General features: G+C 40.8%; 1 protein-coding gene across 1 annotated transcript in view; it reads right to left on the minus strand.

Moving 5' to 3' along the window:
• Nucleotides 1-25,186, minus strand: part of LOC136866683 (protein O-mannosyl-transferase TMTC1) — a 1,311,771-nt gene that overhangs the window by 948,068 nt on the left and 338,517 nt on the right. The window contains exon 4 of the mRNA XM_068226807.1: nt 12,394-12,531. Coding sequence (XP_068082908.1) covers nt 12,394-12,531 — 138 coding nt within the window. The remainder of the gene's footprint in view (nt 1-12,393; nt 12,532-25,186) is intronic.

Here is a 25,186-nt window from a genome sequence, read left to right on the forward strand (position 1 = left end):
TCAGGAAGGGCATCCGGTCGTAAAACAGGGCCAAATCCACATGTGCGACGCAGTTCGTGCGAAAAAGCGGCAGGAAAAGAATAAGTTATAAATATACGGTAGTTTAAAGGACTATTATTACGTATAGAAGTTTTCTTCAGCAAATGTTGTAAATAATTTTTGTTCAGATTTATAAAGTGTTTATGTCAGGCTCATTACGCCCGTTGGCTTGGACATGAAATTCCAATTTGACATCAAGTGGTACGGATTGTCCTGGCGTAAATATTTGGAGATTACGGGAAAACCGTTCGCAGGTAGATAACGACCTAGGTGGTACGAAATGTCCTCAAAAATCAAGTGGTACGGAATGTCCGTGGTACGAAATGTCCGGACACCATTCCAAGAAGGAGCTGCTGTACGGAAGTCCTTCAGCACATCTTTCTGGACAGGGTAGATTGCGATAAGATACGTGTGAGCTCATGGAAGGTGATGACAGTGTGTTGCCTTTGAACCACTCCAGTAGATATATTTAGTTCAGAAGCAATTAGTAAACAAGTAAATCCCATGTTTTACCTCGCCCAATTTTTCCTTGAAGTTCTCAGTTACAGCTCTCTTCCTCTTTCACTCCCAACGAATTTCAACAGATTATCCTCAATAAACTTTCTGTTAGGCAGCGTCTTCTAACTTACGCCGACACATACCATAGTTTCTTGGATTTATTTAGGAAAACCCAGCGAGAACTGCACCTCGAGGCTATGATACTAAATGAACGGTGAAAGTGTTAACGTACTGTTGCTCTATCAGTTTGTATGATTAAATGTGTCTGGCGTATTATTGACGATCACGTTTTGTTCTGTACTTAACATCTTTTCAACACGTACATTTAATGTTAATAATACTCTAATAACTTCTACCTATCCCTAATATTGACGTCATAATTTATCTATTTTAGGTTATATTGTATCGATTTTAGGTCATATTTTATCGTTCGTAGGGCATATTTATCTAGGTCATAATTGCTTGCATATTTAGCTAGGTTTTAGGTCATATTTGCTTGCATACTTTGTACTTTCTTAGGTCAGCAACCTCCAAACCCTACTCTTTAAACATCCATGATGGGAAATAATGTTGTGGTACGTTACCTTTTGCAGGTTTTTTATGCATTGAATAATTCCAGGGATATAACATATCTCTCTAGAAAATACTCATAGAGACAACTGAGTTAACCAAGAACAACTTGATTTACAAGGGACAAAGTTGAAGTATCTTCCATTACTTAGGGTCAGACTTTGGACCACGCAGTCTACAGGCAAAAAGAAGCCACTGTAGCTCTGAAATTTATAATCCTTCAGTATGCTATTATCCAACAAGGCAAATAATCGAAATTAAATTTCGACCTATTAGGTCGTGTACCGTACATATAGTAGGTGTCGAGGAGATGTTAAGTAAAGAAAAAAATGGCCAACAAGACAACAGTGGGATCCGAATTCACAACCTCCCGATTTCCCGTTGGTTGCTCTACCAATCGAGCCGTAGTAGCCTAGGTTGTATTTGTTCTTTTGGAAAGGATCTATGCTACATATGTGGCACTACTACCTTCACACTGTAGAGTGTATGCAAGTCGCCCGTTGTGGGCCAAATCAATTAATATTAAATTTTCACGACCACATTGTAATCGAAATTAACTTTAGTTCGTTTACCGTACATATCGTAGGTGTCGAAGAGATGTTAAGTACAGAACAAAAATGGCCAACTGGACACCAGTGGGATCCGAACCCGCAACTGCCCGATTTCGCGTCTGTGTCCGCTTGGCCGTTATTGTTCTGTACTTAACATCTCTTCAACACGTAGTCCTACCATATGTACGCTACACGACTTAATATGTCCAAAGTTCATTTCAATTGCAATGTGGTCGTGAAAATTCAATATTCAAGGCGAATAAAAGGTCTACTCATTATACGCACCACAACCTCAACAATAAAAACAACAATCATCTACGTACCCTATTCAAAGTAAAATGATTGTGGGGATAATATTTTCGTCATAGTGAAACACTAGTCCGCCTCTGTTGTGTAGTGATTATTATGATTAGTTGCCAACCCCGGAGGCCCGGGTTCGATTCCCGGCTCTGCCACGGAATTTTAAAAGTGGTACGAGGGCTGGAACGGGGTCCACTCAGCCTCGGGAGGTCAACTGAGTGGAGGTGGTTTCGATTCGCTCCTCAGCCATCCTGAAAGTGGTTTTCTGTAGTTTCCCACTTCTCCTCCAGGCAAATGCCGGATGGTCTCTAACTTCCTATCCCCCCACAAGGCCCCTGTTCAGCATAGCAGGTGAGGCCTCCTGGGCGAGGTACTGGTCATCCTCCCCAGTTGTATACCCTTATCAAGGGTCTGAAGCTCCGGGACACTGCCTTGAGGTGGTAGAAGTGGGATCCCTCACATAGTCCGAGAGAAAACCGACCCTGGAGGGTAAAATGATAAAGAAGAAGAAGAAGAAGTGAAATACTACGGTTGAAAAAGCATGACCAGTGAATACATGTCACAGATATGCGGATGTTGCGATGGTCGGCGGGAGTCACTCTGCATGACAAAGTTTTCAATGAGCATGTACGATGATCATTCAAAGTTGTGCCAGCAGCGACAAGATGAAGGAGAAACAGCTCCCCTAGTATGGTCACGTCAGAAGAAGAAATGAATACCATTTAGCACAGACAGTTCTTGCCATCGAAAAGCCCAATAGAGGAAGAGAGCGTCCGAAGGCAATATGGGAACGAACTACTGAGGCTTCCTTAATGAAAAGGGAAGTGCCATTAGATCTGGTGCAAGAACATCTGGCATATTCTCTGAGCGAGCTCGGGAGTGCCCGTTTTATGGGTATATGTACGGCCAGGAAGGAAGAAGAGAAATAGAGAGATGATAAAATTTGATATTACTCTACTTCAATTTTACAATGAACACACAAAAGGAAAAGAGGTCTCTTCTGCGGAAAATAAATCTATTACCTAAAATAATGCGCGAGTCTGCTGCCCGTTGTTAGAAGTTTTACGCCGTACACACTTTATAGACATCCTAGAAACATCGGGCCCTGCTGGTTGGTGATAGTGTGGATGCTCCTGCGTAAATAGTAGTGGCTTGAAGGCTTCGTGTCATGTATTGTGGAATAATATTGCTCCTGAATGGACGCGATAAGCCACCGCTAGCGAAAACGAGAAGTTTGCGTTGTGCAAGTTTGCATAGGTCAACATACAACGTACTGAATAAACCAAAATCCACCGCCTATGCACCGTGCGCACGGTTATCTCAGTTGGATCTGGCACGGAACATGTGAGCTGTTAGCGTACTGTGCGTTGGTGCATGTACTAATCCCAGATAGGTATACTTTGTGTCTTAATTAATTAACTAATTTAATTTATGTATTTATTGTCTTGTTTATTTAATGGGTCCAGTAGGCGGCATTGTAATGGAAATTTCAGACGCAAATATTCATATTCAATTTCACACAGGGTAAGCCACTAAAATTAATACTGATTTATTCTTTCCGTATTCTTTTTATTTACAAAAGTCTAATGAAAATAATAAATGGATTCTTCCTCAACTATAAAATGTACAACAACGAAATGTGACAAGTCACCAGAAGATGATGTCTGTCATCATCACCAATGATCTGCATTTAGTGTGGTCGTCCAGGTGGCAGATTCCCTATCCTCACATTTGTATTTATATTAATTGTTTATCTCGCATCTTCTTAAATATTTTCAACGAACTTGGAAATTTGTCGAACATTTCTCTTGATAATTTATGTCAATCCCTTGTTCCTCGTCCTATAAATGAATATTTGCCCAATCTGTCCTTTTGAAATTCACCTTTACCTTCAAATTACGATATTTCCAATATTTAAAAGCTCCACTCAAGCTTATTCTTCTACTTATATCATTCCACGCCAACTCACCACTGACAGCTCGAAACATACAACATGTCGAGCATCTCGTCTCCTTACTCCCAAAAACTTCCCAGCCCAAAGCTTGCAACATTTTAGTAACACTACTCCTTTGTGGAAAATCATCTAGAACAAGCCGTGCTGCTTTCCTTCAATTTTTTTCCAGTTCTCGTATCATGTAGTCCTGGTGAGGGTCCTATACACTGGAGCCATACTCTAACTGCGGTCTTACCAAAGACTTATATGCCCTCTCCTTTAAATCCTTACTGCAGCCCCTAAATACTCTCATAACAATGTGAAGAGATCGGTAACCTTTCTTAACTACCTCGTTAATGTGATTACCCCAAAGAAGATCACTTACATTGTTCCCCATAAGGTACCATCACCCTATCAACACAATAATTAGAACTGAGAAGACTTTTCCTCTCAGTGAAACAACTTGATTTTTCATCCCATTTACATTCATACCATTGTCTGCTGTCTATCTCACAACATTGTGTCCCCCTGCAGTTGCCCACAATCCTGCAACTCATCTAGTTACTTACAAAGTATAAAATCATCCGCAATCTGTCATTCCAGATCCTTACTCATATCATGTATATATTAAAACATAAAGTTCCAATTAATATTGCCCTGCCGGACCCACCTCTTAATCTTTACAGGATTAGATAACACTTCACCTACTCTGATTCTCTGAGTTCTATTTTATAGAAATGTATCCATCCATTCAACTACTCTTTTGTCTAGTTCAGTTGCCCTTATTTTCTTCAGTAATCTCCCATGATCTAATTCATGAAAAGCCTTGGATAGGTCAATAGCGATACATCCCATTTGACCTCCTGAATATAAAATATCTGCTATATCTTGTTAGAATCCTACAAGTTTAGCTTCGCTAGAATGACCTTTCCTAAATCCGAACTGTCTTCTATCAAATTTCGCAAACTTGACAAATATAATCAGAAAGAATGCTTTCCCAGAGCTTACAAACTGCACAAGTCAAGCTGACTGGCCTGTAATTTTCCGCTTTATGTTTGACACACTTTCCCTTGTATACCGGGGTTACTATAGCAACTCCCTATTCATTTGGTATAGCTCCTTCATGTGAACTGTAATCTAATAAATATTTCAGATATGGCACTATATCCCAACCCTTATACTTTAATACATCCCCAGAAATGTTAACCCCAGCTGCCTTTCTAGCTTTCAACTTTCTTTTTTTTATAAATGCCCTTATTACCATAGGTAAATTTCAGTATTTCGCCATTATTTGTCGCCTCCTCTATTAGGACATTATCTTTACATATTGCTGACTGAATACTTCTGCCTTCTGTAAGTCCTCGCATTTACACTCCCTTCGTTCATTAATGATGCCAGGAATGTCCTTCCTTGAACCTGTTTCTGCCTTAAAGTATCTTTATAAGTCCTTCCATTGCTCCCTAAAATTGATTTGCCTCCCAATTATGTTTTCTATCATGTTATCCATAGATGAGTTTTTTCCTTTTTGCTGAATTTTATTTCCTAGTGAGCTCCTTCAATCTCTCCGTACTCCAGCAACCATTTCCAACTCGATTTCTTTCTAATCTACCTTCCTTCATATCTTAATTTGTCTTTAACAATTGTTTCATAACAATAATTTTTGGAAATGTGTTCGTGAAACAGGGTAATTTTAGCTGAAGTGTTAAATTAATAACAATTGTTACTTGACATTTGTTAAGTAAAATTTAACTCAGAGTTGAATAAACCGGGCCTTAGAATAACTAGACTACAATTGTCCGAGGGAAAAACCAACCCTGAAGGGTAAAGAGATTAAGAACTAATAGCCAAATTTCTAGAGATAAATTTCCCGTACTACCTACACAAATTTCCCCGTACTACACAAATATTTCGCTATAATAAAACAGGCACGTTAATTTCTACTACTATAATACACTACAATAATTCTAAGCTGTGTTCAAACGTGCCTTTAGTCATTGTTCTGATAGTTGACACATCACACCGCCAGTAATTGACATTTTGTTTATAAAATGTCAGTAACCCACAAACTTTGGATTACTCATATAGAAAACTGTAGATAAAGCAAACACTAAGCAATACTGTATCAAGGTTATGTAAATGAACCACAGATTGTCGTTGCGCCTAGAGAAACCGCTATTTGATAACATTTCAGCTTAGAACTCTGACCAGAAATGTTCTGTCACCCAAGGTTCAGCATTGCATGAACTGCATCAAGTGAATTCTTGTCCATCATATCGTGCGTTTTACCCACATACGCGTTCAAAGTGTTAGTGAAGTAAAATAACATCCCGATGATTCCATAAAACTAAATTGTGGTTACTTAGATTGCCTTTAAAGAGCATTATCATTCGCATAAACACGATGCGTGTGTGGGAGATCACCCTTCTCTTTGAATCATGGCAAAACATTGCTTCCTTCGAATCAGGTCCCTGGGAAATATCTTCAAGATAATTTCTTTGTGTTGTATGTTTCTGCAGCTAAATGCACAACAGCCCTGCATTCTCACTAAATCTGAGAACTCTGACCATTAAAACAACGTATTTACAATTCAGTGCTAGGGAGGAATATGGCAGATCGAGCGCAACTCCAGGCGCGGGCAATAAGAAATTGAACCGACTTGTTTCCACTGTATCATAATATTCATTGTAGTCAGGAAACGTGGTGAACACCATCTAGCGTAGAAATACGAGTATATTGACACAGAAGAGCTGAAGAGAGGCAGAGGCGTCCTAAGGCAATATGGAAGCGATCTTCAGAGGTTGCGTTAAGGAAAAGTGAAGTGCCGCTAGATCCAGTGCAAGAACGTTGAACACACACTCTCAGAATCAGACGAGACAACCCATGAGTACATTTACGGCCATAAAATGATAATAATTTGAAACCCTGACAATGAGTACGTCGGGACCAGTCGGACAGTTAGTAAGCATAGAAAACCGGATAATACGGAAGATGTTTTAACTACAGATGGGAACTAATCTAATGAATATTTGTATACTGGACGTAGAACCAATGTCATCAATTAAAGAAGGGAAAACTGTTCTAAGAGCACATTTTCCGTATGAACAACGACGAAGAATAATAAAGTACAGTATTTTATAAAAACAAAGGCAACGAAATTGCTCCAAGAAATTTTTGAAAGATCTCAGACAGATATATGTCCCACAAAATATAAAACAATGATAGGGAATCACTAATAAGGATGATAAAAGATTTCAGGGTTTGAAAGTCGAATCAAAATCCAAAAGGCGAAAGAAACCCCTGCCTGAAGGGTAAAAGGAAACACTGATTAAAGGACGTTAGGAAGAGTGGCAAGTTTTCAAAATCTGTAGATGTGGGTACAAGAACTACAAAGTGTAAATTATATTACTTGTCAAGACGTTTTTCATAATAATAATAATAATAATAATAATAATAATAATAATAATAATAATAATAATAATAATAATAATAATGAAAATCCACAGTGTTTCCAGTCATTCGACCGGTTCAAGAATATAATGAATGAAGACTCCATCTAGCGGCGAGGACAGGAATTGCGCCGGTTGCCGAAGCCCGTCGAACTCGTCTGGGGCAGTGATTAATGGATGACAGATGAAATGAAATGATATTGGAGAGTGTTGCTGGAATGCAATATGACACGGAAGACCTGAGTACCCGGAGAAAAATAATTTTACCAACAATTACAAAAATGCTGTTGAAGAATGTTTGTCCAAAGAATTTGCTAAGGACGTCCAGACGAAAAATGTGAAGACAGCAAGCCTACATATGAACACAGGCGTAAAAGCAGGGGAATGTAAAATATTGATTTGCTGGGGAGGGTTATGATTCCGGGGTATTTGATGAACCTTGATAGCATGTCCGAGAAGTTTAATTTTTACAACAATATTTCTAACACTCTTTTCAGGTCATTACTTCTCCGTTCAATTTCGAAATCACTAACAAAAGTTAAATTTTGATTCACGATATTTTCCGGATACCTTATTTTATTGGTGTATTTACTGCATGTTTTTCAATTATTATATAGAATGTTCAGTTTTGTAAAGTGCACGTATCGAATTTTTTTTTTGCTAGGGGCTTTACGTCGCACCGACACAGATAGGTCTCATGGCGACGATGGGATAGGGAAGGCCTAGGATTTGGAAGGAAGCGGCCGTGGCCTTAAGTAAGGTACAGCCCCAGCATTTTCCTGGTGTGAAAATGGAAAACCACGGAAAACCATTTTCAGGGCTGCCGATAGTGGGATTCGAACCTACTATCTCCCGGATGCAAGCTCACAGCCGCGCGCCTGTACACGTATCGAAAATTAAGATTAAAGTAAACAAAACCCTCTCCCGGATCAATGAATTCCGATATTATGGGAGATCGTATGTTAAATCTCCTGCTAAGCCTACGGTTGTGAGTTTTTCAATAACCTATCGGCTACGGGTGGTGCAGTATATACAATATATATTTAACCTTCTATATTTGATTGAATACTAAAGAATACTGCAGTTAAAGAACAGTTATTGAATTTTATTTAGCGAATATCATAGGGATATACAAAATTATCCGTTCATAAATTTTATGAACATCCATTGATAGCAAAATTTATAATTGAAGCTCTTCACAGAAACGGAACACTCGTCATTCTGGCGATTCGCCTCACGTTTCTTCTCCCTTGTCAGGTAGTGGGTAGAACTTCTTCTAGGTCCATCCGTCGCATCTGTAGCATGTGATGAATCACGAAGGGCAGGAACAGGAACAACCAAGCACTGAAGAAGCATACCTTTCAGCAGATCTACCTGGAAGCTATCAAGGAAAGGTACTCTGATATATGTCTTCATTTTGAAGGAGGTGAGGGCTGCAAGAGGCTACAAGATTCCCTTGCCCGTGGAAATGATCTAGAGATCCAGAGCTTTTTTTTATTTTTTCCAGACACCAATTTGGAAGTTAAGAGGGAGCTGGAAGACACCAGCGCTCTCGCAGCCAAACGAACTAGGTTATGAGAACATAACCACTCCGCTAGCATGACGTACACAAGAAATCAACCAGGGAGAATTCATTCGGTCTTGACCTAACTGACTAATGCAGTAAGATGCAAAAGTGGCGACCATTCAGAGAATGGGTGCGCTTTGTCTCCTTTAGGACGCGCACCGTACCCAACTCTTACTTGCTGATGCCTCCGAGGCTTTAGTCGTCCCCGCGACTCGGTCGCAGACTGATTCTCAAAACAGATGAACAGTCCTTGACCTCGTCCGCAGTTCGGCCGTCATCCCAAGGACATCATCAAATACGATGAGGGTATCTTGCTTCCTTGACCTAAAGCAGGGAGCTTTCGTAGAGGTGATGGCCCCTCCCCGCCATCACCCGTGGCGACCATCCAGTAAGTTGATGCGCTTTGTCGCCCCCGGAATCCTTTCGGACGCGCACCTCATCCCGCGTATTTGCTAATATCCCCGAAGTTTCAGTCGTTCCCGACACTCGGGACTGTATCCCCAAACAGAGAAGAACCCTGTTCTGAGGAGCAGTGACCTCGTATCGAGTTTGGCTGTAACCCCCACGATATTAACAAGTACGGTGGGGTAGTACCAGCTGCGATCGCAGCAGGCTTCCCCGTAGTGATGGCTCCTCCCCGCCATCACCCGTGGCAACCATCCAGAGAGTCAGCACGCTTGATTGCCCCCGGAATCCTTACGGACGCGTGCTGGGTGAACGGGGAATAACGAAAACCTTCCTTACCTTTCTTATATCAACTGAGTGCGGACTGCACAGGAAGCGACCTGTTCAACAATGGTATGTTTCTGTCGTATCTTGGTGCTGACTGTACACCGAATGTGTTGTGACTGTAGAGCAGTATGAAGGTTTCTCCCAATCCCATTATTTCCTACCAGACCTTAAAATTATGTTACACTAAGGAATAAGGTCGTAAGAATAAAGAACTGAGTTCCTTTCGTATAACTTATTATATTGTTTCATACCGGATATTTTTGAACTGGGCTGCGAAACTCCTGTTCTCGCATTCTATTCTGGACACACGTTCCTTTAAGGTATCAAATATTGTATTAGTGTTACTATCTCAATCCTACAGATGGTGCATCACGCTCAATGAGCAGTGATCACAATGAATTGCACGTGCAGCAAGCTGCCATTTTCTCACATATTAGTATATTTTTGTGGCAATAATAAGTTTGTACGTTTCCTTAGAAACAAGCCTGACATATTACGCTTCCGTAAACTGAACCATGATATTATATTCAGTTATTCAGATTGCTTCCTTCTTGGTATCAAGGCTTTCATTGACCCGAAAGTCCACATGCATTTGTCCCATAAATCTAAATACATGTTAAATTTATCTTAATTTTGATATCACATGTACGGACTTGAGTACTCGTCTATTATGTTTAATTTGAATAATAATTCAGCACCCGTAAATTAATCCATTCCTTTCGAGAAGAACCTCTGCATTCTTATTGTTATACAAGAAGATGAAAGCTGCAGGGGCTTTTAACTTGGGAGCATGGGTTGGCGACCACGGGGTCCTGTTGTGTTGGTATTGTTTCCACTTACTTGTGCCAGGCTCCTCACTTTCATCTATCCTATTCGACCTCCCCTGATCAACTGTTGTTTTTTTCTGACCCTGACGGTATTAGATTCCCAAAGCCTAGGGAGTCTTTCATTTTCCACCCTTGTCTTCTTTCGGCCGATACCTTCATTTTTCGACGTGTCGGATCCCTTCAATTTTTTCTCTCTGATTAGTGTTATATAGAGGATAGGGAAATGTACCCGTGCTTCGCTACGGTATTCTGGATTATATACGGATTTCTATGTAAATTACTGCACACGCAGTAAGTAAGATTGCATGTCTCTTAGCGTTATCCGAGAAACACCACTGGGATGTAAGTTGCGAGTTGTCGAGTTGTGATGATAATGGCAGACCCCCCCCCCCCGCTGTCATTCACAATCGAGTTGGGAAGGTTCTACTATAACGGCAAGCTCCCTTGCTTACTGCCATTCGAGTTGGAGAGTTTTTTATTATAATAGCAGACACTGTTGCCCACTGCCAGTCACAATCAATTTGGAGAGTTTACACAACAATAGCAAGCCCCCTTTCCTGCTGCCAGTAAAAACTGAGTTGTAGAGTTTCGATTATAATAGCAGGCCAATTTGCCTACTGCCAGTCACAATACAGTTGGAGGATTTGGCTTATAATGGCGGGCACTCTTGTCTATTCCCAGACACAATCTGGTGGAGGAGTTTAGACCAAAATTGCACGCTCCCTTGCCTTCTGCCAGACGTACGATTGTGTGTACACATTTGTAATTACAGACCTTCATTTCGAGATTAACTGCTCCCAAACAGTACCTTACGTCGACAAACGGACTGCGCCATCAGAGGCTAATTTTAGTGATATACATAGTTGGTCATGATATTTCCTCGTCTCTCCTCTATGTATTCGTTAGATTGAGTTAAACATTTGAATAGGGTGAAATTTGGATACAGTTTTCACACATTACTTCATTGTCACATACTTTGGCAGTTAGAATCATAAAATTTAGCTAGCAAATAGTCAATATTTTTGTCAATGGGAAAAAAGAATTTGATGATTATATATTTTCCAAAAGTGTGTCGAACTATAAAATATAACTTACTTGTAAAAATTACAAAATTTACATAAAACGAGAAATGCAATTCGATCAAATGTATAAGGGTTCATGGTACGGCAAAACGTCACAAGACCAATGTTGTAGAACTCATAAGGCTTACGATTGTGCTATCCGTTTTGTGATACGACTTACCGTTTAGCCACCAAACACCTCGAATAGAAGGTTTGCACCGTCATTAAAATTACCTCCATATTCCGATATTTTTCGGTGTTAAAAAGTGTAAATTTACACATCTTGGAATTTTTCCGTCGGTAACAGGATAAAAGCTATAATTTTGCCAAATTTCAGTTTTCTAGCTCGTCCGGCAGATTGTGCCGCCAACTTCATTTGGGGGAGGGGGGTGAAAATTAATACTTTCAGAAAACATTTAAGCCCAAGAAACGTATGTAGATCATCGCTTTGGAAAAATATATCTCACAGGGTGAAAGAGATGCTTACACATGCCTTCTTATTCTGAGCCCGAAATTTGGAAACCTGCCTAGCCTGGCCCCCTCGGGGCCTTTTAGGAATTTTCGATTTGTCTAGGGATCCTGAGGTCATCAGCTACTCTGGTAACGAGTTTGATGTTTCTAAGATGCCTCTAATTTCCTCATTAATTCACGTCCATTTTCAAAATCGACTTTCATTTATATATATAGATCTCACTGCGATCTTCGAAGTTAATGTTAGTGATGTGGTATTTACAGTGTGTATCCTGACTATCCGTACGAGGTAGAATTTTCATGAAATGATGAGTTAACTTGGTAAAAGAAACCTGTATATTTTAATATTTTTGTGGGATATCATTATTATAAAAGTATCAGATGAAGTACAAACTCACCTTTTAATTGCATGCCATGAGCGATAAAGGTCATAGAGAAGGTTTAATAATAGTACAGTGATGCCAGTCTCTTTGGCCAACATGGACACCCCTCCGAGGAATACACTGAGCCAAACGTGACCAGGCAGATTTTCACCCCTGAAACAGAGAAAAAAAGGTAATTTTTAATTCTAGTTTACTGTATTAAATGTCAAGGGATTCTTTCATGGCTGGAATATGTGTTTTATTTATTACAAGCTTTCGGTAAGGTGGTGAACCGACATTACCAATAACCAATATGAACTCTCATGAACATGCAATACTAATGATTATTAATTTGATTACGACTATGGAGTTATATCACACGTAAATTACCAATGTGTGGCTGAACTTTATTTTAATATGTTAAAATGTAGAGCTGCAGTTAGCAATATTATATAAGAGAGAATTAACCAAATATTAACAAACCGTTTTGCAAGCTATATACGAATTTTTCAGAAGAACACTAAAATAGGTGCGATTGTATAAGTCAGGTGAAGTTCAATGACCTTCAATAACTTAAAACACAAAGTACAAAGCGTGCAGGAACTAACATTACCATGCCAGTTTTCAGCGTATACGGTAAGGGAAAATGTACTTAAAATTCAGTATTTTAAGTGATACGTAGTGCATTTCATATCATTCCCTGAAATTTGGCGATGGCGATTCTTGCGTAAATAATTTGCAGCTGGAAGGTGGAATACTTCGAGTTACAATCCAACTGGAGGGCTTCCTTGTCGTAGATTTTCCGTAGTATTAGTTCCGCTCTTTCTTCTCCTCGATAAGAGTGTGAGAAGCAGGGGGTCCCGGTAGTCCAAGGACTGTTCTGATATCTTTGGGAAAGAAAATCCTCTTGCTATTGTGTACCCAGGTCCGTTTACAGAAAATTTTGAAATATGTAAGAAGCGCTTCAAATAACTTGCTTTTAGGTTTTCTAGCATTTTGAGGCTAAGAGTTCATTCCAGATTAGCTACATTCCGTACGTTGCGACTGTAGCCACTTTTGAGTCTGAAGTATTTCTACTGAAATATTTTGAGGTTTCTAAAAATCATATTATATTGCTTTTGTTGCTCCTACAATACTTTCCTTTATGCGCGGGCTGAATTGCCCACCATCCTCAGCGTTACTCCTGGATATTTGGAGGAAGGTATATCCGCAAATGAAATGGTATTTTCTAAAGATGTTCCCTCCTCCATGACATTAATTTTGAAGTTGTTAATTTTCCGGGAGTTTTTGTTCTGTGAGATTGTCGAATGCTGCTCATTGAACTGTTGGACACCATATAATCTGCGTACAAGAAAAAGTTGGTACTTTAAGTTCATAACTCATGTACGATATCCACCGCTATTATCTTAAATAACAGAGGATACATTTCTTCCCCCTGGAGAACTCCTATTCTTTATCTGACTGGCAGTTTTACTAACAAGCTTTTATCTACTCTTCATATTAAGGATGTCATTTATCATCGCTAATGTGGGTTGTTCGCATCCAAGTAGCCCTTGTCACTTTTATATAAGTATGTCGAAGACTTTGAAATAGTCTACGAATATGGCGTATGGTTTGCTGTGCAAAGACTATGTCAAAATTTTGTGCGATTGCAGATGCTGCCTGGATTGCTGACCTGATTGGAAACATGCGTTTCGTTACTCGCTGACGGATTTGACCCGTTGTGGTGTATATGCACTTGACCATGTCTATCGCATATTTAGACTGCTAAGAGGAGACAGAAGTCGGAAATGGATTTCACCCTCTCATTCATGGATAATTCTTTGTTTGCGTTCGGTGACGAAAAACAATCATACGTGATGTGATTTATCATAACGGATTATACCGAGTGGTAGAGCTGCCTCTATTCACTCAGTTTTATGCAACCCGCAGATTATTGCAATACCTAAAATAATGACCTTGGCTAATCACAGCGATGTCTGGACTTGCTTGCTTGCTTGCTTGCTTCTTGGCGCTACAGCCCCTGTAGGGTCTTGGCCTCCTGGACAATCTCCACCCACTCTTCTCTGTTGAATGCTCTGGTTCTCCACCTTATAACTCCCATCCGTCTCAAATCCTCCTTGACGCTGCCCAACCATCTGATCATCGGTCTTCCCCACACAGGACGTCCTTCTGGTTTCCCATCAAAAACTTTCTTTACTGTCCTGTTCTCCATTCTTTCTACATGTCCCAACCATCGTAATCTACTACTCTTTATTTTTGCTACTATATGTGGTCTATTATACAGCTCTCTGATTTATTATTTCTGATTCGCCAGAGTCCACCATTCTTTATTGGTCCATAGACTTTCCTAAGTATCTTCCTTTCCCATCTCCGTAGATTCAATGTCGCGCAATACCAATTCATATGGCGTTTCCATTGCCAGGGTGGTTTATCCATTACATCCGTCCGGTTTCCTTTGTCCATTGGTTCCGTAGCGAGAGTTTTTTCCGGAATAGGGTTGTTGACCCCACGTCGAACCCCCAACCTTGAGGACCAGGGTACTTCTCTTAATTTGGCCCATCGTCTTAGACCTGTCCAGCTTGAGTAGCCCTACCAGGAACCGTAGCTCCCGCTGGCATAGCTCTAAGGGTCATTTGAGCACGCAAACCTCCAAAAACACTCGACAATGCCATATTGCTTTCGTCAAGGTGGCAGTACCTGCGGGAGGTCTGGTCTTACTACGCTTTCTATAATTCGTTTATTCGTGTCAACGGAATCAGCATAAACGATAAAATACCGAATGATAGTAAGGAATCGTGAAAGTTCTGTATTACAGAAACTTCATGTTCAGAGAATATGATGGCTGAATTACTAGAAGTAGTGTTAATTTAACGCTGGCAAACAGCAGCTCGTGATAGCCGAGCTTGATCGAAGTTAGAGGAGGAAAGTGGTGCTGGTTAGTTGGAGGTTTGAGTCCGATATAGAATGACTATTTTTTTAAATTTCGTGTTAAATGTTCGTGTGAGTCGCGTTGTTGACGGCAAATCTAAATCATGATCAGTTCTCATGTTGCAGATACTCTGTTGTGTTCATTTCTAAGTATTTCTTAAAATAGCTATTTGCAGTAAAATAATATATTACTGACAGAAGTGCAATGGACTTGTGCATGGCCATTCGATTAATGAAGGAAACGTTCAAAGTGACCACCTTCGCTAACGCATATCTGAGCACGGTAGAGGTGAATCATTCTTGCTTGCTGCAACGTATGTGGTAGAACCTGCCTGCACTTTGCTGTAAATGTTACTATGTGTTGTTTCATGTGCCCTACGTATGAAGACCAGCCGTTCTTTGAGTCGAACGTGCGCAGTTACTTGGTTAAATGGGTGTGTCATAATGCTGACAATAAGTGCACTGCGTTTCATTCGTTGTAGCCATTTGCCGTATGAAAGTCGCATGTTATTCTTATGTATGTTTTCTTTTTTCCTTCTTTCTTAATCTGTTTACCCTCCAGGGTTGGTTTTTCCTTCGGACTCAGAGAGGGGTCACACCTCTTTTGCCTCAAGGGCAGTGTCCTGGAGCGTGTGACTTTGGGTCGGGGGATACAACTGAGGAGGATCATTACCTCGTCCAGGCGGTCTCAGCTGCTATGCTAAACAGGGGCCTTGTGGGGGATGAGAAGATTGGAAGGGATAGACAAGGAAGAGGGAAAGAAGGAGCCGTGGCCATAAGTTAGGTACCATCCTGGCATTTGCCTATAGGAGAAGTGGGAAACATCGGAAAACCACGTCCAGGATGGCTGAGGTGGGAATCGAACCCACCTCTACTCAGTTGACTTCCAGAGGCTGAGTGGACCCCGTTCAAGCCCTCGTACCACTTTTCAAATTTCGTGGCAGAGCCGAAAATCGAACCCGCGCCTCCGAGGATGGCAGCTAATCTCGCTAACCACTACACCACAGAGGCGGACTGCTTTCTTTTTAAAGGTGAAAAGCGACTTTTGAAACTTAAGGGAGTTCAACATTAATAACGAATGTCTTTAAGAGTATAAAAATTTAAAACGAAAAGCTCGTATCTAGATTCGAACTCTGAATCCGTCGAAGAAAATCAAATGTTGGCTGCGATTAGTGACATGCAGCCACTCCAGGCAACGAAGAGTAGGTCTCGTATCTCTGTACTAATGGAATAATCTACACTATCGCTTCGAAACTGATCTTGCAGGCTACAAGTTCTGAACTCGAATGTGCACACAGGTTTACCTTGCTGCAAACACCACAGTATGCTAAAGAAGTATATCTCTGTTAAGGCCAGGTAGTTGCAACCATTCCCTACAAGTAGAACATGTACCTGTTATTTGGTTAAATGAGTCCAGCACAGTGTTTCCGGTGGTATTCACAATTAAGTCCGCCTCTGTGGTGTAGTGGTTAGCGTGATTAGCTGCCACCCCCGGAGGCCCGGGTTCGATTCCCGGCTCTGCCACGAAATTTGAAAGGTGGTACGAGGGCTGGAACGGGGTCCACTCAGCCTCGGGAGGTCAACTGAGTAGAGGTGGGTTCGATTCCCACCTCAGCCATCCTGGAAGTGGTTTTCCGTGGTTTCCCACTTCTCCTCCAGGCGAATGCCGGGATGGTACCTAACTTAAGGCCACGGCCGCTTCCTTCCTTCTTCCTTGCCTATCCCTTCCAATCTTCCCATCCCTCCACAAGGCCCCTGTTCTGCATAGCAGGTGAGGCCGCCTGGGCGAGGTACTGGTCATACTCCCCAGTTGTATCCCCCGACCAAGCGTCTGAAGCTCCAGGACACTGCCCTTGAGGCGGTAGAGGTGGGATCCCTCGCTAAGTCCGAGGGAAAAACCGAACCTGGAGGGTAAACAGATGATGATGATGATGATGATGATGATGATTCACAATTAATATGTCCGTAGTCGGTGCTTCCGTTCCGAAAATTATTATGTCTGTTTATTATAATTTTCTTAGAAGAATATCTGAGACTTCAGAGAAGTCGAGTCTTTGTAAGGGATGGCTAGAAGTGTACGAAATAAAAATTTTAAAAATACATGACCCAATAAGGTTTTGAACCTGCACTGCTTCACGCAGCTTACACAGGTACATCTAACATGCCTAATTCCGCGCAACTACTTCGTTCGTGAACTTTCGGCTCTTACAATTCTGTATTCACGAGGAAAGCGAAAGTTCTCACTTCGTAAAGTTACTGATGTGCTACAGCCTTCTGGTCCGGTTTTATGACTTTATTGAAAACTGTAATTGTAGTAATTACATGGCGTAAGCTATCACATCTGCTGTACAGCATTTCCATTCCATAGATTATAAATTACTGTGAAAAACACGTTTCTATCAATTTCGATATGACGAGACTATACAAAATGGCGGTGTGTTGACATGTCTGTAATTGGTCCCAACCCATCACGTTTTCTATGATACAGTTACCACCCTTTTCTATCAATAGAAAATGGCATCTTGAACCAATCAGGTGCGCAATTCTCTTCCGACAGCTAAATGAATGGCCAATGGTTTGTACAGTACAGTAACATTTCGTAAAAATTATTGGAGTATTGGACTCCGCTCTACATGAAATGGTACAGTGCTTTTGTATCGTTTGTGCACTGTGCGGGGAGGTTTATATCAGACTAACTGCACATAAAATTGCTGTAAGATGTTGCGCAAGATTGGAGTAAGAGAGATTTATTCCTAGCAGGTTGCATATTGACGGGAAAAATAGAGGTAGCTGTTCCACTCAGTATAAACGATTTTTTGTAAGCTATTAACATTCAAAGATCGAATATTGTCCGCCTCTGTGGTGTAGTGGTTAGTGTGATTAGCTGCCACCCCAGAGGCCCGGGTTCGATTCCCGGCTCTGCCACGACATTTGAAAAGTGGTATGAGGGCTGGAATCGAGTCCACTCAGCCTCGGTAGGTCAACTGAGTAGAGGTGGGTTCAGTCGCTTAAGTGCAGCCAATATCCAGTATTCGGGAGATAGTAGGTTCGAACCCCTCTGTGGGCAGCCCTGAAAATGGTTTTCCGTGGTTTCCCACTTCTCCTCCAGGCAAATGCCGGGATCGTACCTAACTTAAGGCCACGGCCGCTTCCTTCCCTCTTCATTGTCTATCCCTTCCAGTCTTCCCATCCCCACGCCAGGCCCCTGTTCAGCATAGCAGGTGAGGCCGCCTGGGCGAGGTACTGGTCATCCTCCCCAGTTGTATCCCCGACCCAGAGTCTGAAGCTCCAGGACACTGCCCTTGAGGCGGTAGAGGTGGGATCCCTCGCTGAGTCCGAGAGAAAAACCGACCCTGGAGGGTAAACAGATAAAGAAGAAGAAGAATTGCCAAATGCTTCATTGCAAAACACTGTCTACCTGCCACAACCCAGAGAAAGCCAAGGCAGAATATGTGAAGTCACCCCGGTGGTTCCAACTTCAACAACTATGTCAGCCCGTGATCTGTTGTTGAGAAATATTTCCCTTTTTCATAATTTTTACCTCTTATAAGGTGACCTTTTCAATGTGTCCCCATCGATTTGATCCATTTTCAGTATGCCTGTAAGCCGGTTCACACTGCAAGACGCAACTCCCCCCCAAACCCGCATACATTAAATTTGAATATTTCTCGAGAGTTAATGCGACACGTTTCCTCAGTGAACACGCAATGCAATGATCGAGCTCTTCTGATTACGAACCACACCTCCATAGTGTTTTGGTTTGCTGCTGCTTTTCACAGACCCGCGATATTCCCCACTACTCCTATCTGCCACGACTCTACGTATTTTAAACAATCAGTGTTACACAATATGGTTCGGTAGTCGTATTATCAATATATAACATACGAATTTTCACAGAGTATGAGATGGCAATACGCACATTGATCAACCAATAGTTTAGTTAAATATATATTTCTATGCATATATCTTAAATGTGCTTGTAATGCAAATAGCGTACAATCTGGACGTTAAAACAAAACCACAAAAACACTACGGAGCGTTACAGTGAGATATATAATTCTGATTACTCAGCAAATTAAATGTGGAAGTTAAAATTAGTTTACTTTCTAGAGAATAGAATTGTAGTTGTCAGTGATTCTTCCTCGCCATCTAATTTGTAACTGGTTGAAGAAAAGTTTCTCCCAGTTTGTCTAGTATGGTGTTCGTTAAGAAGTTTCATTCATTAAACTCTGATTCACTCATTAATCTGAATTTTTAAGCCTTTCTGCAAATTTGACATTTTAATTTAGATAATTCATGCAATTGAAGTACGTTATCTACAACACAAAAGTATTATAAAATTATTTTATTTGCCCTTTATGTGCCTTATTCGCAGTGGATAATACTACTACTACTACTACTACTACTACTACTACTGCTAATAATAATAATTGTACCGGGCGGTACACCTCCACGCCGCTAGTTTAAAAATGTGCGCCACTTGAAACTCCTCTGCTGGAGGAAGTCTGAACTTTATCTACGGTATTAATTTTCTACTTTATCAGAAGATGTCACTACCTGGAAATTTTGGAGTTTTTGAACTGTGTCATTTTCGACGTATTTTTGTTTTGCTTGTAGTAAGAAGTGTGAACTTTCTCTTCTAGAGGACACTACTGAAAAACTACAATGGTGCACCCTAGTGCGACGTGAAAGAACTATTTTTTTGGAGAAATTTTTATTTCAAAAGTTTGTTTCTTGTTAAATTTCTTTCTGTTATTGTTTAAGTTGGCTGTATACCCCTCTCTTTCCCCTTGTTTTGTATTTAGCCAATCCCGAATTTCTTTTATTAATTTCTGACCAATCGGATGTATCTTCCCCCAACTTGAATATGTTGCTGTATCCTACCCAATAAAGAGTTTGTGGGAGGGTGTTCTCATTCCCCTAACGCCTCGAACTTTCCGCGAGAGTATATAAACTGCTGATTTTAGGGTCTCCGGGCCACTTCTGTTACATCTTTTCGTGTGTAAAGTACATAGCAGGGGGCGGGAAGCGCCTCTTTCTTCGGCGGCAGTCAACAACCAGGTAATGGCCGATTAATTACTTCTTTTCTTGCTTGCTCAGCAGTTTAACTCTCGGGGCGGGTCCGAAGTTTTTCCATTATGTAACCTTCCTTAAATGTAAAGGAACTTGTATCTATTCTATCTTTTAAACTACATATTGGGATAGAGAGTGCTTAACCCTCTCGAGCTCCCACTCATATTGTTTTGAGGTGAACTTGTTTTCTCAACCTATTCTTCCTTAACATTATGTAAATTTGTCAATTTCTAAAGTCACCTCTTTAGTATGGGATTAGTCCTTGCATCAGTGGCCTAGAGCCAAATTAGGTTTTGAAACAAATACATTAGGAGTGCAAATCGCCTCCTCTCAAATTGTTGATTTAGAGGTCGTGTAATTAACCTTCTTGTCATTTAACAGACCTCAGTAGGTTGGGTATTTTACCCCTGTGTATATGTCCTGAGAGGACAGCTTGAAAGTAGAATTAGGTGTGGCCTTTGATAGGCCTGAATTTTGAGAGCAAGTTGCTCTTTTCCCGAAAATTTTGTTTTCTGCGCGCCTCAAGGAGGCCTTACTGTGTATTTTGGAGCAAGTGCTCCTAGGTATGAATGGGGTTCTCCCCTCTCTGTTGACACTTGTGTTTGGGGTAAAACTGAGCTGATTGCTCAAGGATTGTGATCGCGGGGCTCGAAGCCCAAATCCTGTAAATACTGTAATTGTACTTTTGTTGCCTTGCTACTCTGTACCTGCCATATTTGTTATTTCTTGATTTTGAAAAGAAAATATAACCTTGTTAAATTTTAAATTCACTTTAATTTCGTAGCCTGAGACCTATTCACCACCCCGCACCTTCTTTCACCTCTAACTACCACGGAAAACTCCGTAACAATAATAATAATAATAATAATAATAATAATAATATATATATATATATATATATATTCGTTTACGGCCATTAGAGACCACGTTAGATAACAATTACATGTTTCTGGAAGCCTTCCTCACAGCCCAGAACTTCAGCATCCTCTCTCTGGCAGCCTGTCTTCTTTCGTCCGTCCACCCACGGTTAAGTTTTGGTTCGTCATGGAATCCCTGAAATCTGTCGATCACTGACCTAAACTTTGTTCGGTTTGAGATGTCTTCCGAATTTAGTCCCACCTGTCTGAGATCCTTTCTCACCTCCCTGAACCATTTGTCCGACACTTTAGGTCTGCTGTCTAGTATTGTGAAAATCCTTTTCGTTAGTCTCTTCTCATCCATTCTAAATAAATGCCCATAGAATTTAAGTCTCCGTTTTCTCATGCACTCAGTTAGCCTTTCATTGTCTCGGTAAAGTTCTTCCCTTCCTCGCAGCCTATACTGTCCATCCACAATCTTTGGACCCATTATTTTGCGAAGGATCTTTCTTTCAAATTTCTCAGCTTCTCTCAGTCCCGCTTTTCCTGTCATTTGGAGGCACTCACTAGCATACAGACATTCCGTTTTAATCACTGTATTGTAGTGCCTTAGTTTAGCTCGTCTGGAGATGGTTTTCTTCTTGTATATAGGATATGTCCTACGAAAAGCCGCAGCCATTTTCTCCCGTCTGGTGTTGTTTGCTTCTCTTTCATTTGTTTTCAATTGCACTATTTCACCCAAATACTTAAAGCTATCAACTCTTTCTATTTTACCGTGTTCTGTCTTCAGGTACCGAGGGGCTGTTTTGATGTTTGTTATATATTTAGTTTTTTCGAAAGAAATCTGTAGTCCTGCTTTTTCTGCTTGTAGTTTTAGTACATTCAGCTGTTCTATTGCTGTGTCAGTATTCCTAGATAGCAGCGCAACGTCATCAGCAAAGGCAAGGCAATTAATCATGACACCACTTTTTGACCCTCCAATGTATACTTGGTTAAGTAATCCTTTTCTGTCCAGTTCTTTTTCCCACTCCCGGATAATCTTCTCCAACACACAGTTGAAAAGAATTGGTGACAATCCATCACCCTGCCTGACTCCTGTTTTAATTTCGAACTGCTTGGAGTTCTCTCCCATGAACTTAACTTTCGAATGTGTCCCAGTTAAAGTCTGCTTAATAATTGCTGTTGTTTTGGCGTCAATTCCAAATTCCACTAATATATTGAATAGCACTTCCCTGTCGACTGAATCATACGCCTTTTTGAAGTCTACAAAAACGACTACCAGATCCTTTGAGAGATGATTCTCTAGTACACGTTTCAGACTCCAGATTTGATCAACGCACGATCTTCCCTTCCTAAATCCCGCTTGATACTCGCCTAGTTGATGATCCACTTGTTCCACAAGTCTCCTCTGTAGTGCTTTAGAGAGTGTCTTATAAGTTACAGATGTGATGGAAATGCCGCGGTAGTTGTTAGGATCTGCTCTATCACCTTTTTTGTGTAGAGGATGAATGATAGCATTTTTCCAATCTTCAGGGATTACCTCCATTTCCCATATTTTTTCCATTTCTCGCCTTAAAATTGTTATTGCGATTTCTCCACCACTTTTCAGCATCTCTGCTGTGACAGAGTCTTCCCCTGCAGCTTTGTTGTTCTTTAAGTCTGTAATTATTTCACGGAGTTCTTTTTCGTCAGGGGGTATTGAGTTTTCATTCCGTTGCTTTGGATCCTCTTTTGGCCATTTATTTTTAGGTTTTTCACAGTTCAACAATTTCTCAAAATATGTAGCTAATATCTCACAATTTTCATTCTTATTCACTGCCAATTTTCCATCTTCCCTTCGAAATCCCATGGTAGATGGTTGATATCCATGTATGTGCTCTTTAAAGGTCCTATAAAAGATTCTAGTATTGTTCTTCTTAAATTCTGTGTCAATACTTCGAATTTCTTCAGATATTTGATTCCTTTTGGCTTGCCGGAGGATCTTTGCTGTCTGTTTGCGTACCTCCTTGTATGTCTCAAATTTATCTTCTGTTTTATCTGCGTACCATGCTTTATAGGCTGCAGCTCTCCTATCAATTGCTACATCACAGTCTGTAGTCCACCATCGGTGTCTGCGAGTTCGTCGCAGTGGTGCAACATCCTTAGCTATATTAGCCATATTCTCTCGAATATCCTCACAAGTCTCCATTTTCTTCTCCCGCATACGTCTTTGAAAGTCGTTTCTGTTTTCTTGAAGTTTTTCATGGTTTACTTTTATTGACGCATTCGGAGAGAGTCTCTTCTTGTTTAGCGGTAACGGCTTGAATTTTATGCGGGTCAAGAAGTGATCAGAGTCAAGATTGGCTCCTTTCCGTACTACCACATTCATAATTTCTTTAGTGTTTCTCCTTGAAATTGCAACATGGTCCAGTTGATATTCACCTAGGTCTTTCCGTGGAGCGCACCACGTTTTCTTTTTCCTTGGCAGTCTTTTGAAGTACGTGGACATTAATTTAAGATCGAATGTCTCACATAAGTCAATAAGTCTCTTCCCATTCGTATTTGTTCTGGTGTGAGCTGGATAACCACCTACTATTTTTCGGAACTGACGTTCTTTCCCAACCTGCGCGTTGAAGTCACCCATCAGAATTTTGACATGATTGCTTGGCGTCTTTAGCAATTCATTCTCCAATTGATCCCAGAATATTTTCACCTTATCAGGATTGTTTCTGTTGTCATCATTTATGGGGGCGTGTGCATTGAATAGTGTGTATCTCTTGTTTGCACATTTCAGTGTTAGAGTGGAGAGTCTATCAGAAGGAGAAGAGAAGTCCGTTACGGAGTCAATAACCCTTTTGTTTACACAAAATGCTGTGCCAAGTTGCTGCAGATTTCTTCCAATTTTTCGTCCAGGTTTACCCTTAAAGATTCTATAATTTTCTGAATCAAACGTATTAATATCAGTAAAACGCGTCTCTTGCACTGCTAGTATTAGAATATTCTGATTTTCCATTTCATCCAAAGTCCGTTTTAATTTCCCCGTCCTAAGTAGAGTCTGTATGTTGATAGTTCCAAAATAGTGATGTTTCTTTGTCCTTAGATTTTGTTTTAGGTTAGTCGTGTTTGTCGTTAGTACGTCATCAGTCTGGCTACCAGATGGCTCCGACTCCATCTTGCATGTTGGTACAAGCTCCCCAGAATCCGAAGGCTTGTTTGCGCCGCCTGGTGCGACGGTGGATTTCCATTGCTGGGTACCACCTGGGGTAGTTTTCCTTGAAAGTGTTTCCATCATGCATAATGTTACCTCATGGTAATGCTTGGTGGGACAGATTACTCTGTCCGTGGTTAGAACTACGGTTGTTAGCCGTAGAGCCAGTTCTTCCGCCCTCTCAGCCGTTGGGAAATATCCTCATCCGCCATCGAGACCGTTGACTGCAGACCTTTTTGCCTCAGTTGATCCGCGGGTGTTTATTTGGCTAAGCCTTATTCACACCTGTCCTGCATATCTACAGGAACATTCCCTATCAGCCATATGGGACGCGCCGTGTCGGGGTTGAGGCCCCCCGCCCCAGTGTCTTCCGTGAAGTTATGCCAAACACTTACTCAGTTCAGTGCGTGACCCCCACGGAAGCTAACCGGGCACGGAATAATAATAATAATAATAATAATAATAATAATAATAATAATAATAATAATAATAATAATAAAATGATACGAGTATATAAGTACCTCGGAGAACTGAGATAACACCACACTTGTCAGAGAAAGAAGCCTATACATTATGGATGAACAATATGGAAATGGCGTACCATTTAACCAAGGGTGTCTACAACAAAAGTTCCATATCATTCAAAGCAAACCTGATGCATTACTGCAGTGTCATTCATAAAGAGGTATTATACGCTTCAGAATGTCTTGCAATGAACAAAGAAAGGTCTGATCGAGAAACTTGAGGCCAACGAAAGGAAGATTTTGAGAAAGATCTTAGG

Source organism: Anabrus simplex, chromosome 3 (assembly GCF_040414725.1).
Source record: "Anabrus simplex isolate iqAnaSimp1 chromosome 3, ASM4041472v1, whole genome shotgun sequence".
NCBI lineage: Eukaryota > Metazoa > Arthropoda > Insecta > Orthoptera > Tettigoniidae > Anabrus > Anabrus simplex.